The following is a 19,276-nucleotide window of genomic DNA, read 5'->3' on the forward strand; positions in this document are numbered from 1 at the left end:
GAACACAGACTAAAAAGACAGTACACGTCTCAACAAGGGAACAAGCTGAATTATTTGCGGAGACATAACCCAGAATCATTTTACAAACAGTTCGAGAAACATAAAAATAATGTTAAATTAGAACTCAGTAATGACGATTTTTATAATCATTTTCGAAGTTTAGCTTTAAAGGGACATTCCCGAGTTTGCTGCATTGTAATATGTTTCCAGCTAATAAAATATTTCTACGATTAAACTTACACATTAAATATATTTTCTTGTCTAGAATATCAATGTCTGTATATTCAATGCGTTTCTGATCGTCTTAACATTTGTAAGAAGACAAGACTGGATTTTGTCTTCAAATAATTTCGTACGTACGAAAAACATTTATTTTTGGAAATAAACTGAAATTTAACCTAGTACAATCATTGCAACGATCAGAAACACATTTAATATACAGCTACTAATATTGTATGCAGAAAAATATATTTGATATGTAATTACAATCGTTAAAAAGTCATTTGTTAGTCGATAACATCTTAAACATTGCAGCAAACTCAGGACTGTCCCTTTAAAACTAGCACAGGACAGAGTTCATGGGAAGAAATATGGCTGCGTTGGCAGGAACTCGGAAGTTGGACTGGTCGAGCACAGTCACGAACACTTCCCCATTTCTGTTTTCTTCTCACTCAGCCTGTCGCTTCACCATTTCTGTTTTCTTCTCACTCAGCCTGTCGCGTCACCATTTCTGTTTTCTTCTCACTCAGCCTGTCGCTTCACCATTTCTGTTTCTTCTCACTCAGCCTGTCGCGTCACCATTTCTGTTTCTCCCCTCAGCCTGTCGCGTCACCATTTCTGTTTTCTTCTCACTCAGCCTGTCGCTTCACCATTTCTGTTTCTTCTCACTCAGCCTGTCGCTTCACCATTTCTGTTTCTTCTCACTCAGCCTGTCGCGTCACCATTTCTGTTTTCTTCTCACTCAGCCTGTCGCGTCACCATTTCTGTTTCTTCTCACTCAGCCTGTCGCGTCACCATTTCTGTTTCTTCTCACTCAGCCTGTCGCGTCACCATTTCTGTTTCTTCTCACTCAGCCTGTCGCGTCACCATTTCTGTTTTCTTCTCACTCAGCCAGTAGACCACCATTTCTGTTTCTTCTCACTCAGCCTGTCGCGTCACCATTTCTGTTTCTTCTCACTCAGCCTGTCGCTTCACCATTTCTGTTTCTTCTCACTCAGCCTGTCGCTTCACCATTTCTGTTTTCTTCTCACTCAGCCAGTAGACCACCATTTCTGTTTTCTTCTCACTCAGCCTGTCGCTTCACCATTTCTGTTTCTTCTCTCTCAGTCTGTCGCTTCACCATTTCTGTTTCTTCTCACCAGCCTTTCTCACCATTTTCTTCTCACTCAGCCTGTCGCTTCACATTTCTGTTTTCTTCTCACTCAGTTTTCTGTTTTCTTCTCACTCAGCCTGTCGCTTCAGAGAGAGAGAGAGACCATTTCTGTTTCTTCTCAGCCTGTCGAGTCACCATTTCTGTTTTCTTCTCAGAGAGACCATTTCTGTTTTCTTCTCACTCAGCCTGTCGCGTCACCATTTCTGTTTTCTTCTCACGCTGTCAGAAGAAACTCGCTGCCGTCACATAAAGATCTATTAATGATAGCGAAGTGTTGGCGGTACGTAGCTCAGTGGTAAATCTCACGTCTGATGCGTGGTTGGTCTAGGATCGATCCCTGTCGGTAGGTTCTTTGGGCTTTTTTCTCTTTTCTACCAGTACACCACGACTGGCATATCAAAGGCCGTGGTAGGTACCATCCTGTGCATATAAAAGATCCATTGCTACTAATGGGGAAATGTAGCGGGTTTCCTCTTTAATATTTATGTAAAAATGGCCAAATATTTGACATCCAAAAGCTGACGATTAATACATCAATGTACTCTAGTTAAACAAAACAAACTGTTTAATGTTTTGCCAAAATTGGTATTTTAAGCAAATCGTAATGTTTAAGTCAACAATAAAACGCTGTAATAACCGGATATTTCATTTCATTTCAACTGATTTTCGTTCTTATATTCAATTAAGGTTCCAGCACGCTGTCCTGGGCACACACTTCAGTTATCTGGGCTGTCTATCCAGGACAGTGGGTTAGTAATTAGTGAGAGAGAAGAGGGTGTGCTGGTCTTGCATACCTACCCACTGAGTCGTTAAAACTCGCTCAGAGTGAGAGTCGGTACCGGGCTTCGAACCCTGTACCTACCAGCCTTATGTCCTATGGCTTAACCACGACACCACCGAGGCCGTTTACCAGATATATTTTACGTCGCCGTATAAAACGGAGCAGAAGCTGTAAATTCATTAACTTATAAAAAGTCAGTCTGGCATAACAAAAGGCCATACGAAATCGTATCTCATGATCAAAACCGTATATCTGCACAAGGCAGAGACGCAAAAATGTTGGACACAGTCGTGAATACTTCCATGATACACTATTAGGTGATCGTCATAGGAGGACCGGCATTCATCTTGGAGATCGTAACAGTCTATTACACACTATTTACTGTTGGACTAAGTCGTGAATACTTCCATGATACACTATTAGGTGATCGTCCTTGGGAGGACCGGCATTCATCTTGGAGATCGTAACAGTCTATTACACACTATTTCCTGTTTGTTGCACTATTTCTGTTTAAAAACGGTTGAAACATGGTGCCACAAGTTTAGAATACCAGCTATATATAGTGTTTGTAACAATATTCGGTCTAATGTACAGCTATGATGGCATGCATTCAAAGATCACTATACTGTATATAAAACGTGATGATAGCACGTGAGTGTAGTATTTCTATCCACGCTCATTTACTTGTTTTAGTAATCATCTTGTTTTGAATGACTGGAAACGTTATTTTGATAGCTTGACCACGACTTGGGAACAGCCTCGTTAATACACTCGCTGGGTTCTTTTATAAAACAAATTGTCGATAATGTCATTCCTGGGAACTTCTAGAATCGTTCTGGGGCCGACCGACAATTACATAACACAAAAGTTAATATATATCTTCCCCCACCCCCACCATTGTGTTGTAATGGTAAAACCACTCCACTGTAAATTAGGCAATGCCTGTCCCCTCCGTGCCTGCTTTCCCTATTATATTCACAATAAACAATAAGCAATTAAATCATATATTCACATAAATTGTCCAATGTTTTTGTTTTATTTATAGAACATATTAAAGAACACACTATAAATGACTGGTTGCATTTTACTTTTAAATAATAGCGAGAAATTATTTTGAAAACTTTCCGTAACTAAATCTTAGCAAACAATCCCACCCTCTAACGTTTCGTAACTCATCACATGGTAAGTACGCCTCTCCCACTCCATTTTAAAAAGAAGAAAAACACAAAAATTTGTAAACTATCTGTAATTTAATTAAATGTCGAAACGTCTAAATAGAACATGTCATTTTTGTTTTCATTTCGACTTATTTTTCGTGCCTATATCCAATTAAGGTTCAAGCACGCTGTCCTGGGCACGCACCTCAACTATGTGGTCTGTCTATCCAGCACAGTCGATTAGTTGTTAGTGAGAGAAAAGAGGGTGTTACACCTACTCAATGAATTGTTAAAACGCACTCTGGGTGAGAGCCGGTACCGGGCTGCGAACCTAATACCCACCAGCCTTATGTCCAATGACTTAGCCACGACACCACCGAGGCCGGTAAAACATGTCATATATTTCGTCAATAGAGTGACAGAGACAGTACATACCACGACCTTGGATGAACTATTCGTGGGTCACAGGTTGGGACGGAGGGAAACTTATTTCGTCGGGACTGATTGGTCGCATCTCAAACTAGCGCACTCGCGCTCGGCCTCGTGCCAACTGGCGCTCGTCCACGGACTAAATCTAAAAACAAGGGACCTCTATTTGGCACGTGTCTTGTTTATAGAAATAAATATTATGCGGCAAAGAAAACATACTCAGTATATAAAAGTGCAGAAAACAAACACATTAATTAACGCAAACAGATCATATGAGAAATGTTTATTTAAAGAAAATGCAGCACACAAATACAAAGCAGAAAAACAAATGCGCGATCTAAAATTGAATGACCCAAAATCTTTTTATAAATTATTAAAACCAATAACTGAGAATAATAATCCCCATAACTAAACGATTTTTTTTTTCTAAATTGAATTATATTAAGGAAACTAATAATGCAGTTTTTCAGTGATGACCAGAAGCGGATCTAGGGGGCGTCCCCCCTACATTTTGCAACAGTTATAATTTTATTATCCATTAATTTTCTCTCTTTTTTTTACGATCCCCTCCAAAAGTCCCCCAAAGTTCCATTGGCATTCCACCTCATGTCATTGCCCACCCCCTGCAATGGGTTTTCTGGATCCGCCACTGATGACGTCACATGTTGCTACTTGCGGGCGAAAATGGTGATCGCCTGTCCCACTTTGAGTCGAGATTGTTCACACTGCTCAAAGTATTGTCTCAATGTGTCCTCGGCCTTCATGATCCTGATCTTCTTACAGAATTCATCAATCTGTTCTGGGCTCGCCTCAGAAAAACTGTCAAACAAAAACAGGCAATGTTACTAGAAAGCAATAGGACAAAATTACGCATGTCTCATAAAGCGTTAATATTTTTAAAGTAAAGTTTATTTTATTTAACGACGCCATTAGAGCACATTAATTTTTTTATCTTATCATCGGCTATTGGACGTCAAACATATGGTCATTGTGACACTGGTTTTTAGAGGAAACCCGCTGTCGCCACATAGGCTACTCTTTTACGACAGGCAGCAAGGGATCTTTTATTTGCGCTTCCCACAGGCAGGATAGCACAGTTATGGATCACTGGTCGGTGCAAGTGGTTTACACCTACCCATTGAGCCTTACGAAGCACTCGCTCAGGGTTTGGAGTCGGTATCTGGATTAAAAATCCCATGCCTCGACTGGGATCCGAACCAGTACCTTCCAGCCTGTAGACCGAGGCCGGTGTTAATATTTTTTAAAACAAGCCAGTACGACAAATCGGCACAACACACAAATACTGCAAAACGATTAAACGGGAATATATATATATATATATATATATATATATATATATATATATATATATATATATATATATATATATATATCAGAGATGGGGCGATTACTTCACAAAAGTAATCGATTACGATTACTTTAGACTGTCACGATTACGATGACGATTATACAAGAAAATTGAAAGTAATCGATTACGATTGCGAATATATTGTCCAGTAATCAATTTCCACAAATATACATAAATAATGAAATGATGTTACCAACATGAAAGTATTCACTTTATTTCACAGCCACACCGATTTCATTCATTGAAAAACATAATAGATAATTTCGGATTATTTATTAAGTTATTTCAAGAGGTTATGAACGTATGTATACTGCAGGGACGGAATCATTTCCCAAAAGCAGATTTATTAGTCTTAAATTTGGATCATTGTCGAAAAGGTACCCATAACCATAGGTATAATTATTGTATCAATGCATTTATATATATAAAATAAATATAAAAATAAAAAAAAAAAAAAAAAAAAAAAATATATATATATATATATATATATTATTGCACTAAGCCATACTTAATAAGTGCAAACTGTCTGATCACTATTACTTGTTTTTTTTGTATTGTTTGTAGAACGTATACCATTTAATACCATCCCCAAATTAAAATAAATAATTTTTTAAAAATCTATAAAGGAAGAAATAATGAAAGAACGAAAGAAAAGAACAAACAAGTAAATAAATAATTAAATTGATAGCTGCATACATGTATATATGCACAATTTGCGCCGCCTTTCGTAGAACATCCATTAAAATCAGACACGCCTCGGTGGCGCAGTGGTTAAGCCATCAGACTACAGGCTGGTAGGTACAGAGTTCGCATCCCGGTACCGGCTCCAACACAGCGAGTTCTTTAAGGGCTCAATGGGTAGGTGTAAGGCCACTACACCCTCTTCTCTCTCACTAACCACTAGCAAACTAACAACTAACCCACTGTCCTGGACAGACAGCCCAGATAGGTGATGTGTGTGCCCAGGACAGCGAGCTTGAACCTTAATTGGATATAAGTACGAAAACAACTTGAAATTAAAATCAGCTTTCGGGAATTTTTATCAGATGTGTTTATAGTTTTAAGATATTTTAAGGGAGACGACTTTCAACTGGGTGTTTGCTTAATTAGTTACGTTATTTGTGGTTGTCTGTGACAGGGTGAGGATGACTTCCCATGGAATCAAGCTTGATACGACTGGTTGGCTGCCCGTCTGCAGTCGTAACCATTACGATTACGATTACGATGGCATTTTCAATCATTGTAATCGATTACGAGTGCGATTACATGAAAACATGTAATACGATTACCCCATCTCCGATATATACTCTGTTAAAAAAACCCCGCATAAGTGATAGGGAAAGAAGAAAAGTGTTTGATTTTACAAAATATCGGTTTTTGTACAATGTTGCTGAATGACCATGTTTGTTAATGTTCCTGGAATGGGACAGCATGCCCAAATGCACCCTAAAACAAATTTAACGCACGTTGTGCGATAATTGCAGGGAATCGGCGTGAAATGGTCAGATTTTGGCGAATGCACGTGAATGATGCCTCATTTCCATTTCGACGTAGACGAGTTACAAGATGCCAAGACTACGCCTGCCGAATGGAAACATTGCAATAGGCCGCCTCCAGTTAAGTGAATCGCAGTCAGAAGTCGCACGACACATTGACGTCCATCACAGCACCATTTCACGTCTCTGGGACAGGTACCAGCAGTTTCAATCAGCTGAAGACCGGCCCAGAAGTGAAAGACCTCGCATAACAACTGTACCACAAGATCGCTACATCCGGGTTCTGCACTTGCGTCACCGAACTGTCACAGCAACGAACACTGCTGGACGCATACCTTGTTTGAGAAGGGTGTCTGCACAAACCATTCGGAACCGACTTCGAGAAGCTGGTTTACGGGCTAGAAGACCATATGTTAGCCCGTCCTGCGACGTCAACATCGACATTTACGTGTTCGCTGGTGCACGAATGTACAGGGGTGGAACTCGGGAAACTGGCGGCGAGTATGCTTCAGCAACGAGTCACGTTTCCTTCTACAGCGACGTGATGGACGGCAACGTATTTACAGACGCCGTAATGAACGTTTTGCCAACAGCTGCGTCGCCCAAATTGACAGTTTCGGTGCAGGGAGTGTCATGACGTGGGGAGCCATCTCATACACCGGCAGGCAGAAGTGAACTTGTGTTCGTACAAGGCAACCTTACAGCTGTACGCTACCGGGATGAAATACTTCGCCGTCACACGCTTCCCATTTTGGATCGACATAGAGAACTCTTTCGGAAGGACAATTCCAGGCCGCATACGGCACGTGTAACAATGGATTTCCTACAGAATGAAAACATTAATGTGATGTCATGTCCATCAAGATCGCCAGATCTCAACCACATTGAACATCTAAGGGACGAATTGGACAGACGTGTACGCCAGCGTGACCCGGAGCCTCAGACGCTTCCGCAACTGTCACATGCACTGCAGGAAAACTGGGCAAGGATTGTACGTGCCCGGATTCAGAGACTCATTCAGTCTATGCCAAGATGATGTCGCGCAGTGATTGCTGCTGCTGGTGGCCACACAAGGTACTGATTTCAGCGCCCTCGTGCGACGCTGTTTGGTGTCGAAAACGACTCCACTGCCGTCAGTCCATAGCAGGAACATTCTCACATACTCATGTCTAATGTTACTGTGATACGATCATAAATAACGAAAATATACCACTTTGTATTAAAGAGATAATTCCATGAATATTTCGCTCAAACAACTTTCGTCGATAACTTTTTTGTTAATTTATATTGTTCGTCTTTGTATTTCGCGCATAGATGTACATTAGGCGAGTGTGTAGATATGTATACAGGGGTAGAAGTGGCTTGATCGGGAATATGGCAAGCGATGTTTCTAGGTTGATCGAATCCTGCTTTCAAGGTCAATATATTAAAACAGAAACATCTCTGTAAGGAGGTGGGTGGTTCCAACCCCCACATGCACGTGGACGCACCCTCACTCTGAGCGTTTGATATGAAATGTCCTCGCCTTGAGTCTTAATTCATCAAAAGTCTGCCCTTTGCCAGTAAGGATCGAACGCCCCCTGTAAGTGGGAGTACATTTCGTAATCCATCAAAATGCAATGTCCTCACCTTGAGTCTGCCCTTTGCCAGGAAGAACTGAACGCCCCCTCTATATCAGAGTACATGTCTTAATGCATCAAAATACAATCTCCTCACCTTGAGTCTGCCCTTTGCCAGGAAGAATTGAACGCCCCCTCTATATCAGAGTACATGTCTTAATGGATCAAAATACAATCTCCTCACCTTGAGTCTGCCCTTTCCCATGAAGAATCGAACGCCCCCTCTATGTCAGAGTACATGTCTTAATGCATCAAAATACAATCTCCTCACCTTGAGTCTGCCCTTTCCCAGGAAGAATCGAGCGCCCCCTCTAAGTCAGAGTACATGTCTTAATGCATCAAAATACAATCTCCTCACCTTGAGTCTGCCCTTTCCCAGGAAGAATCGAGCGCCCCCTCTATGTCAGAGTACATGTCTTAATGCATCAAAATACAATCTCCTCACCTTGAGTCTGCCTTTTGCCAGGAAGGATCGAGCGCCCCCTCTAAGTCGGAGTACATTTTGTAATCCATCAAAATGCGTTCCAGCTGAACGTAATGTTGTATGTCACTGCACCCGCCATCTTGGAGTACTTCGCGGATCAGGGACAATGGTGGTGTTCGGTTGGAATAGGCTTTAGTTACTCCCAGCAGTGAGATGAACCAAAATCCGTATTGATGCTGAAACATTGCATAGCAGTAAGATGTACTAAATTCGTATTTATTCTGAAATATCTCATATCAGCAGTACGGAAATTGTATTTATTCTGAAATGTCCTACATCAGAAGTACGGAAATCGTATTTATTCTGAAATGTCCTATATCAGCAGTACAGAAATCGTATTTATTCTGAAATGTCCTGTATTAGCAGTACGGAAATTGTATTTATTCTGAAATGTTCTATATCAGATGTACCAAAATCGTATTTATTCTGAAATAACCGATATCAGATGTTCCAAAATTGTATTTATTCTAATGTCACATATAAAAAGTACGGAAATCGTATTTATTCTGAAATGTCCTATATCAAATGTATCAAAATTGTATTTATTCTGAAATGTCCTACCGTATAACCGGAAATTTTCGTGGTCTTAATTTTTCGTGGTTTGGGGTATAAAAACATTTCAAGGTTTCTTATTTTGGTTGTTTGCCAAATCTAAATTGAAAGTGATTTTATTTTCGAGTTTTAGCAAGTCTAGTTGCGAGAATACTTGCTATTTTTGATTAAAGTTTCACTTCAGCTGCCAGTTGTTCGATACTACCGACGTTGTAAAGTTAAACAATAGAACAGTCACCTGTAGCCTAATTGGCCACTGTGATACCCGGTATGCTATTCGACAGACAACTGATCACAGTCTTTGATTTTGTGTAAAGCCAATTACGACGTATGTGTGAACAAAGCACTTAAGGACGCCATGAAGTCTAATTTTACCACATGGTATTCAAAGCGGGTTTCCCTGGCTATGAAACACGGCGAAGTTGTAACGGTCATCAGGATCGAAATGCGTACTTCGGCGATAAAACCAATTCATGCAAGGTGGATTATGAAAGTTATGGCAGAATTAAAAATACGTCAGGAAATGTTGAAATCTGCGTTCATCCACCCCAGAATCTCTGATGCAGTGCGGGCGGACATTGACAAAAACAATATACGAAATTTAAAAATATTTAATTATATTCTACAAACAGTGAGATTCACGCAATAACTTTTTAAAAATTCCAACTTGTTGTTTTGACTATACTATTCTCTTGTCGTATCCGGTGGACTGCGCATGACAGGAAATAAAATGTTCCGGTAAATTGTCAGTGTGTTATGGTTTTCACAATAAATATTTTAGTTAGAATTTGTTGATTTTTTCAAATATTTTCAAGGATTTATATTTTCGATGCTGACTACTTACCCTCAAAACCCACGAAAATAAAAATCCTCGAAAATTTCCGGTTATATCAGACATACCAACATCGTATTTATTCTAAAATAACTGACATTAGAAGGATGAAAATCGTATTTATGCTGAAATATCTGATATTAGAAGTATGAAAATCGTATTTATGCTGAAATATTCTATATCAGATGTACCAACCTTGTGTGTATTCTGAAATATTATGTAACAAATGTAGCACACCGTAAATTATAAAACATTGTAAATTATCTTTATCAAATATACAAAATATGTATTTATTTCTGAAATATTTCTAAACAGATTGTTGTCTAAATTGTACACAAAAATAGTTGTTTTTTGGTTTTTTTTTGTCGTTTGTCATTTCAAAAACACTTTTACTTTTCTTCTTACGTCAAACCAAACTGAAATGATTAACACAGGTACTTTTATAGGAGGAGGATTTGACGGACTATATTTTGAATGAGAGCGTTTAGACTGGATGCATGCAGCTGCAAAACGCATGCGGCCAGTCGCAATGAAATAATCGTACATTGTATATACCCAAAAGGCAAGTGACATTTCATTTCAACTTATTTTCATGCTTATATCCAATTAGGTTCAAGCACGCTGTCCTGGGCACACACCTCAGCTATCTGGGCTGTCTGTCCAGGACAGTGGGTTAGTTGTTGGTTGGTTAGTGGTTAGTGAGAGAGAAAATGTGTAGTGGCCTTACACCTACCCATTGAGCCCTTAAGAACTCACTCTGGGTTGGAGCCGGTACCGGGCTGCGAACCCTGTACCTACCAGCTTGTAGTCCGATGGCTTAACCACTGCGCCACCGAGGCCGGTTAGCAAGAGACAGACGCAACAGTCGGATAGCGCGCAATGCATGCGCCACATCCAGTCTAAAATAATGAGCCGCAAGTTAGTTTTAGACGCTCATTTACTGGTCAAGTATGTTTGCAAACAACACTTTGTTAGATAAACGACATAATATAACTGTCGCAGGGGCATAATCATCAATGTATAAATTATGTTAATACACACTTGTTCATAAGTGGTTATGTCAATGACGATCACGCCCCCTTTCTTGAGCACCCTGGTGGCTTCTGACAAAGTTTCTCGAACAGCGGGGAAGCGGTTGTCATCTTTACCCTTGTCGTCTAGGTGATGGAGAACCTATCAGGAGAAAGAGAAATCAATTTAGTGTCAGAACGTTTGTTAACAAGCTATTTCACGTTCCAGCCAGTGCACCACGGCTGGTATATCAAAGGCCGTGGTATGTGCCATCCTGACTCTGCTACTAATGGAAAATTGTTGCGGGTTTCCTCTCTATGACTGTGCCAAAATGACCAAAATGTTTGACATTCAATAGCCGATGATTAATAAATCAATGTGCTCTAGTGGTGTCGTTAAACAAAACAAACTTTATTATTTGTTAAAAAGCATTCTGCGAATACTGCTATAGCAATGCATGTCTCCTACTCGACCCAACACATTTTGGAATCTCCTGAATTCAAGGGTCATAACTCTGTCACAGATGGGTAAATCATCATTAACGGGACATTCCTGAGTTTCCTACAATTTATAAAGGGACATTCTTGAGCTTGCTGCAATGTTTATGATGCTATCGACTAACCGTGACTTTTTAACGATTGTAATTAAATAGCAAATATATTTTTCTGCATAAAATATTGGTGGCTGTATATTAAACATGTTTCTGATCGTTTTAATATTTGTACTGGGTTAAATTTCGTTTTATTTCCGAAAATATTTTTTATTTGAAGACGAAATCCAGTTTGCGCTTCTTACAAATATTAAGACGACCAAAAACACATTGAATATACAGACACTGATATTCTAAACAAGAAACTATATTTAATATGTAAGTCTAATAGTAGAAATATTTTATTAGTCGGAAACATCTTACAATGCAGCAAACTCAGGAATGTCCCTTTAAAATGTTATCGACTAACAGAGACGTTTTAACGATTGTAACTACATATCAAATATATATAAGTTTAATCGTAGAGGGACATTCCTGAGTTTGCTGCATTGTAAGAAGTTTCCGACTAATAAACTATTTCTACTATTAAACTTACATATTAAATATAGTTTCTTGTTTAGAATATCAGTGTCTGTATATTCAGTGTGTTTCTGGTCATCTCAATATATGTAAGAAGCCCAAACTGGATTTTGTCTTCAAATAGTTTCGTAAGTACGAAAATCAATTTTAGGAAATAAAATGAAATTTAACCTAGTACAAATATTAGAACGATCAGAAACACGTTTATTATACAGCCACTAATATTTTATGCAGAAAAATATATGTGATATGTAATTATATATAATGGTTAAACAGTCTCTGTTAATCGATAACATCTTTAAAATTGCAGCAAACTCAGGAATGTCCCTTTAACAGAACGGTACCCCCAGTTTTACAAAGATAACTTAGAGCTAAGATCACCTTTAGTCCGAGTACGCTGACGGTAAGATCTTTCTCTTGCCACGACGCCACCGAGGGCCGGTCGTTGACAAGAAGAAGGAAGAAGAACATGTTTTATTTAATGGCGCACTCAACAATTTCATTTACGGTATATGGCGTCGGACATATGGTTAAAGACCACACAGAATTGAGGGGGACGCAGTCCCTTCGTAAGATAGAAATGTAGGTCTGTGTAGCTCTGTCTTCAGCTGTTAATCAATCCACTGATAAATATCTTTCAATTCTATAAATTCTCACCAAACAATTTTAAACCAAACAGAAAATCAAGAAGGGGAGAATTTACCACTCTAAATGCTTCATTCCAGCAAGTACAGATGTAAAAAGTATACTTGCTATGACAGAATGATGTCCGAAAGCTACGCCTTCAGATGCACCAGCCGATGATGCAAGTCTTCCATCTCGTCAGTGTGGCATCAACTGAAGAACAGAAAGGAAAGAGAGGAAATTGTTGAGGAAAGATTAAATACACATGCCAGAAGTCTACTATTAACGTACGAAAATCTATGTTGACAGCGACAGTTTAGCGGGCCCAGCACGGCGGTAAACTATCTTCATCTCTCGCAATTACGGTAGAAACGGACGGACGGACAAAAATTATCTTCCCGGCGGAACAATTCGAACTGCTGATATGCATGAGGGGAAAACAGTGCTGTCACATTTATGTGACAAACTTATTCAATAACTGTACATCGAATTCATCGTCGCAAGGATGTTGATGAAATCGTCCAACGTCGTAACAAAGCCTTCAGCTGTCACCAGAACGATGCAAAACACCTGCAATCTCTGACTGCCACACGTCAAACTAAAAAAAAACAGAGTAGGAAACATAGTCCCCAATAAACAAGAATACTTTCAAGCAAAAACACCAATTATAAAAGAACTATCAGAATACTGGACACGATTACTAAGAACATTCATTCATGCAAACTTCATTTGAGTCAGTCACTTTGCTAATACAGGAATGTATGTCTTTCAGCTGTGTCTTCACTGTTACCAAATCCACTGATAATAGCTTTGAATGATAAACGATCTCTTCACCAACAATATTAAAAGGCCAGATATCAAAAATCAAGAAGGAAGGTTATGAACATTAAAAATGCTTCATTGCATTTAAGTAGAGATGTCGTAGTCAAACACTGCCATGAATACATTACGGAAAGCTACGATACCAAAAAAATTTCCTCGACAATAACAATATAACTTGCAGGACAACACTCAATTATAAAACGAACTATCAAGAATATGAAAAACGAGAGTTAGTACTTAAACATTCATTTCTGAACTCATTTGACGGTCAGTCACTTCGTAACGATATAGAAAGTTTATTCTTGTAGCTCTGTCTAAGCTGATCAATCACTGATAAATATCTTTCATTAGAATCAATTCTTCACCAAAACAATTTAAACCAAAACTATGAACAATACAATGGAATTTGAAGCAAAAACACACAATATAAAAAAAGCTATCAAACAATAAAAACAATGAATTTTCAAGCAAAAGAACAAAATTATAAAACAAAACCATCAAGATACTGTAAAACGACGGACGGGCGGAGGACGGGACGGAGGAGGAACGGAGGAAACACAAGTACTTATCTGTTCCGGCGGAACAGTTCGAACTGAAGGCATGGGGGGGGGGGGGGAATGGGGGGGGGAAATGGGGGGGGGGAATGGCTGTCAAAGTGACAAACTCTAGTCAGTAATCACTTAACTTCATCTGTCGCAAGGATGTTGATGAAATCTTCCAACTCTCGTAACAGCCTTCGGCTGTCACCAGCCGATGATAAGTATATTGCATCTCTTGATTACACCACGTCAACTAAAAAAAAAAAAAAAAACATTTGTAGAAAACATTCCTCAACACTAACAACATACTCAACAACGAAAAGTTTAGCTACTTTAAAAGAATGGCATACCATTTATAAATGAACCTAGTTTTATGAATGGTACTCACATCTGGAAACTGTTTACCATTTAACAAAACAACATAAAAACTCCGTCAACCTTTGGGTGTAGGTAGGGTCGGATGCCAGCGGAGCATGGGATTTTAACCAGATAGCGACTCCAAACCCTGAGGTGAGTGCAACGCAAGGCTCCGTGGGGAGGTGTAAACCACTTGCCAAAACCGACCAGTGATCATGACGGGTTCAACAAAGGCCATGTTTGTGCTACTGCCGTGGGAACGCAAAATAAAAGAGCCCTTGCTGCTGTAGTAAATGAGTAGGAGCCTATGTGGCGACCAGCGGTTCCTCTTGAAAAACAGTGTCAGAATGACCATATGTTTGGAGTCAAGTAGCCGATGACAAGATAAAAAACCCACATCAATGTGCTCTAGGGCGTTGTAACTACAAACAACTTTTGTCTTTTTATTTTTTCATCACAGTTGACTTAAAAAAAAGGAGGACCTGGTGTTATTTTAGTTGATCAACCATGGCACCTTTAGACGTCATAAAAGAGATTTGCTAAACTTTCGTTGTTTGAGTATATATACGTTTGCAGTAAAACACACAATTATAACGAACTATCAAGGATGTGAGGGGGGACAAACGATACTTAGCCATCAGGATGCAACGTCATTTGACGCCAATCACTTCGTAATGATAGAAAGGTTGTGTGTAGCTTGTCGTCAGCGTTAATCAATCCACTGATAAAATATATTTCAATTTATCATCATTCTTCCCAAAACAATTTTAAACCAAAACTATGAAAAATCAAGAAAGGGGAGGGTAATTTACCACTTAAAATGCTCATCCAGCCAAGTAAAGATTCAAAAAGTTCATACTGCTAATGACAGAATGATGTCAGACAGCTACGCCTTTCAAGCTGTCACAAGCACGATGATTGATAAAGTATTCCATCTCGTCATTGTGGCATCAACTGAAGACAGAAAGAAAGAGAGTAAAGTGTTGAGGAAAAGTTATACACATGCCCCATACGTCTACTATTAACGGAGAATCTATGGTGACAGCTACCTGTTTAGCTGTCACCAGCAACGGGGTAACTATCTTCTATCTCTGCAAATTACGGTTAGTAGAAACGGACGGGCAACGGACAATATTAGCTTTCCCGGCGGAAACAATTCGAACTGGAATGCAGAGGAAAAAAAATTTGCTTTTTGTCACATTTATGTCGACAAACTTATTCAAAACTGGACATCGAACTTCATCTGTCGCAAGGGATGTTGAGAAAATCGATCCAACTGTCGTAACAAGCCTTCAAGCTGTCACAGCCGATGCAAACACCTTCATCTCTTGGAACTGCAACAGTCAACTAAAAAAGAAAAGAAGGTAGAAAACATTAGTCACCAATAACAATACAACTTTCAAGCAAAACACACAATATAAACGAATATCAGAATGACTGAGAAACGATTACTTAAGACATTTCAGTCCATGCGCCAATTCATTTGACGTCATCATCTTGCTAAGAACAGAGAGTAGGTCTTTCCAGCTGTGTCTTCAGCTGTTACAAATCCCTGATAAATAGCTTTGAATGAAACGATCTTTCAACAACAATATTAAAAGGCCAGCTATCAAAAAAATCAAGGAGGAAGGTTACTGACCATTAAAGATTCTTGCATTTAAGTCGAGATGGCGTATAAGTCAAAATGCTAATGAAAGACATTACGTGCAGCTACGTACAAAACATTCCTCGACAAAACATATATACTTTGCAGTACAACACTCAATTATAAAACGAAACTTCAAGAATATTAAAAAACGAGACAACACATTCATTTCAGCAACTTCATTTGCGGCAGTCACTCTCGTAACGATAGAAATGTATATCTGTAGTCTGTCTTCAGCGTTATCAATCCCAAGGATAAATATCTTTCAATATACTTGCAATTCTCACCAAAAACAATTTTAACCCCCAAACTATCCAACAATAACAATGGAATTGAAGCAAAACAACAATTATAAAACAAGCTATCAAACAATAACAATGAAATTAAAGCAAAAGAACAAAATTATAAAACAAACAAGCAAGAATACTGTAAAAGGACGGGGCGGACGGACGGACGGACGGCGGAGGCCCAAGTAATTATCTTTTCCGGCGGGAACAGTTCGAACGAATGCATGGGGGGGGGGAATGGGGGGGGAAAGGGGGGGAAATGGCGTCAAAGTGACAAACTCTATAAATACTTAATTCATCTGTCGCAAGGATGTTGATGAAATCTTCCAACTCTCATAACCATGCCTTCGGCTGTCACCAGCCCGATGATAAGTATCTTGCATCTCTTGATTCCACACGTCAACTAAAAAAAAAAAAAACTTTGTAGAAAACATTCCTCAACAATAACAAATACTCAACAAAGAAAGTTTAGTAATGTTAAAATAAATGGCATACCCATTATAAATGAACCTAGTTTATGAATTGGTACTCACATCTGAAATGTTTACCATTTACAAACAACATAAATCTCAACCTGTGGGCTGGTAGGTACTGGGTTCGGATGCCAGTCGAGGCATGGGATTTTAATCCAGATAGCGACTCCTAACCCTGAGTGAGTGCCCCGCAAGGCTCAGTGGGTAGGTGTAAACCACTTGCACCGACCAGGATCCATGAACGGTCAACAAAGGCCATGGTTTGTGCTATCTGCCTGGGGAAGCGCAAATAAAAGATCCCTTGCTGCCTGTCGTAAATGAGTAGCCTATGTGGCGACAGCGGGTTTCCTCTGAAAAACAGTGTCAGAATGACCATATGTTTGACGTCCAGTAGCCGATGACAAGATAAAAAAAAAAAACAACAATGGCTCTAGGTGGCGTTGTTAAAAAAACAAACTTTTTTTTTTTCTTTTTCATCAACCTTTGACTTAACACAACAGGAGGACCTGGTTTCTTTTAAGTTGATTCAACATGGCAAATTAGACGTCATAAAAGATATTTGCTAAACTTTCGTTGTTGAGTATATTACGTTTGCAGTAAAACACACAATTATAAAACGAATATCAAGGATGTTGAGAAAACGATTACTTAGACATTTCATTGCATGCAAATCATTTGACGTCAGTCACTTCGTAATGATAGAAAGGTATGTCGTGTAGCTCTGCTTCAGCTGTTAATCAATCCACTGATAAATATCTTTCAATTATTAATTCAATTCTCACCAAAACAATTTTAAACCAAACTATGAAAAAAAGAAGGGGAGGTAATTACCACAAAATGCCATTCCATGCAAGTACAGATGTCAAAAGTCATACGGTAATGACAGAAATTGATGTCCGACAGCTACGCCTTCAAGCGTCACCAGCCCGATGATGATAAATGTCTTCCATCCGTCATTGTGGCATCAACGAAGAACAGAAAGAAAGAGAGTAAATTGTTGAGGAAAAGATACATACACATGCCATAAGTTACCTATTAAGTAAGAAATCTATGTTTGACAGCTACATGTTTAGCTGTCACCAGCACGGCCGGTAACTATCTTCTATCTCTCGCAATTACGGTAGAACGGACGGACGGACAACTATTATCTTCCCGGCGGAACAATTCGAACTGAATGCATGAGGAAAAATTGCTGGTCACATTATGTGACAAACTTTATTCAATAACTGTACATCGAACTTCATCTGTCGCAAGGATGTTGAGAAATCGTCCAACGTCGTAACCAAGCCTTCAGCTGTCACCAGCCCGATGCCAAAACACCTTCATCTCTTGACTGCACACGTCAACTAAAAAAAAAAGAAGGTAGAAAACATAGTCACCAATAACAATGAAACTTTCAAGCAAAACACCACAATTATAAAACGAAACTATCAAGAATACGGAGGAAAACATTACTTAGACTTTCATTCCTGCGAACTCATGGGACGGCAGTCATCTTTGCGAATAACAGAGATGTATGTTTTCAGCGTGTCTTAAGCTGTTACCAAATCCACTGTAAATAGCTTTGCATGATAACCAATCTCTTCACCAACAATATTAAAGGCCAAGCTATCCAAAATCAAGAGGAGGTTACTGACATTAAAAGCTTCATGGCATTAAGTAGAGATGTCGTAAGTCAAACTGCTAATGAAAATACATTTACGTGACAGCTACGTACAAAACATTCCTCGACATAACAAATCTAACTTGCAGTACAACAACTCAATTATAAAAGAAACTATCAAGATATTAAAACACGAAGACTTACACATTTCAATTTCATTTCAACTTTCATTGGACGGTCAGTTCACTTTGGCTAACGATAGAAATTTATATCTTGTAGCTTCTTGTCTTCAGCTGCTATTCAATTACATTGATAAATATCTTTCAATTATAACTTCAATTCTTCAACCAAAACATGTGATGGTTTAAACCACCCTATTTCAAACAATAAACAATGGAATTTTGAAAGAGCAAACAACACACAATGATAAAACAAGCTATCAAACAAATAACAATGAAATTTTCAGCAAAAGAACAAAATTATAAAAAAACCATCAAGAATACTGTAAAACGACGGAAGGGCGGACGGACGGACGGACGGACGGAGGCCCAAGTATATTTTTACGGCGGAACCGTTCGAACGGACTGCATGGGGGGGGGGGGGGGGAATGGGGAATGGGGGGGGAATGGCTTGTCAAAGGCCCAAAAACCTATTATTCGCTATCAGGAACTTCATCTGTCGCAAGATGTTGATGAAATCTCCAACTTCGTACCAGGCCTCGGCTGTCACCAGCCGATGATAAGTATCTGCATCTC

General features: G+C 39.1%; 1 protein-coding gene across 4 annotated transcripts in view; it reads right to left on the reverse strand.

Annotated features, from left to right (window-relative positions):
- Window positions 1-4,007: 4,007 nt before the first annotated feature.
- Window positions 4,008-19,276, reverse strand: part of LOC121386685 (demethylmenaquinone methyltransferase-like) — a 25,109-nt gene continuing 9,840 nt past the window's right edge. For 3 of the 4 annotated variants that reach the window (XM_041517677.1, XM_041517678.1, XM_041517674.1), the window contains exons 4-7: window positions 11,133-11,264; window positions 10,287-10,298; window positions 8,669-8,883; window positions 4,008-4,558 (exon numbers count right to left, since the gene is read on the reverse strand). In XM_041517677.1, the coding sequence (XP_041373611.1) occupies window positions 4,408-4,558; window positions 8,669-8,883; window positions 10,287-10,298; window positions 11,133-11,264 (510 nt within the window). In that variant the 3' untranslated portion in view covers window positions 4,008-4,407. The remainder of the gene's footprint in view (window positions 4,559-8,668; window positions 8,884-10,286; window positions 10,299-11,132; window positions 11,265-19,276) is intronic. The other variant, XM_041517675.1, reaches the window with a different exon arrangement.

Source organism: Gigantopelta aegis, chromosome 12 (assembly GCF_016097555.1).
Source record: "Gigantopelta aegis isolate Gae_Host chromosome 12, Gae_host_genome, whole genome shotgun sequence".
Lineage (NCBI taxonomy): Eukaryota > Metazoa > Mollusca > Gastropoda > Neomphalida > Peltospiridae > Gigantopelta > Gigantopelta aegis.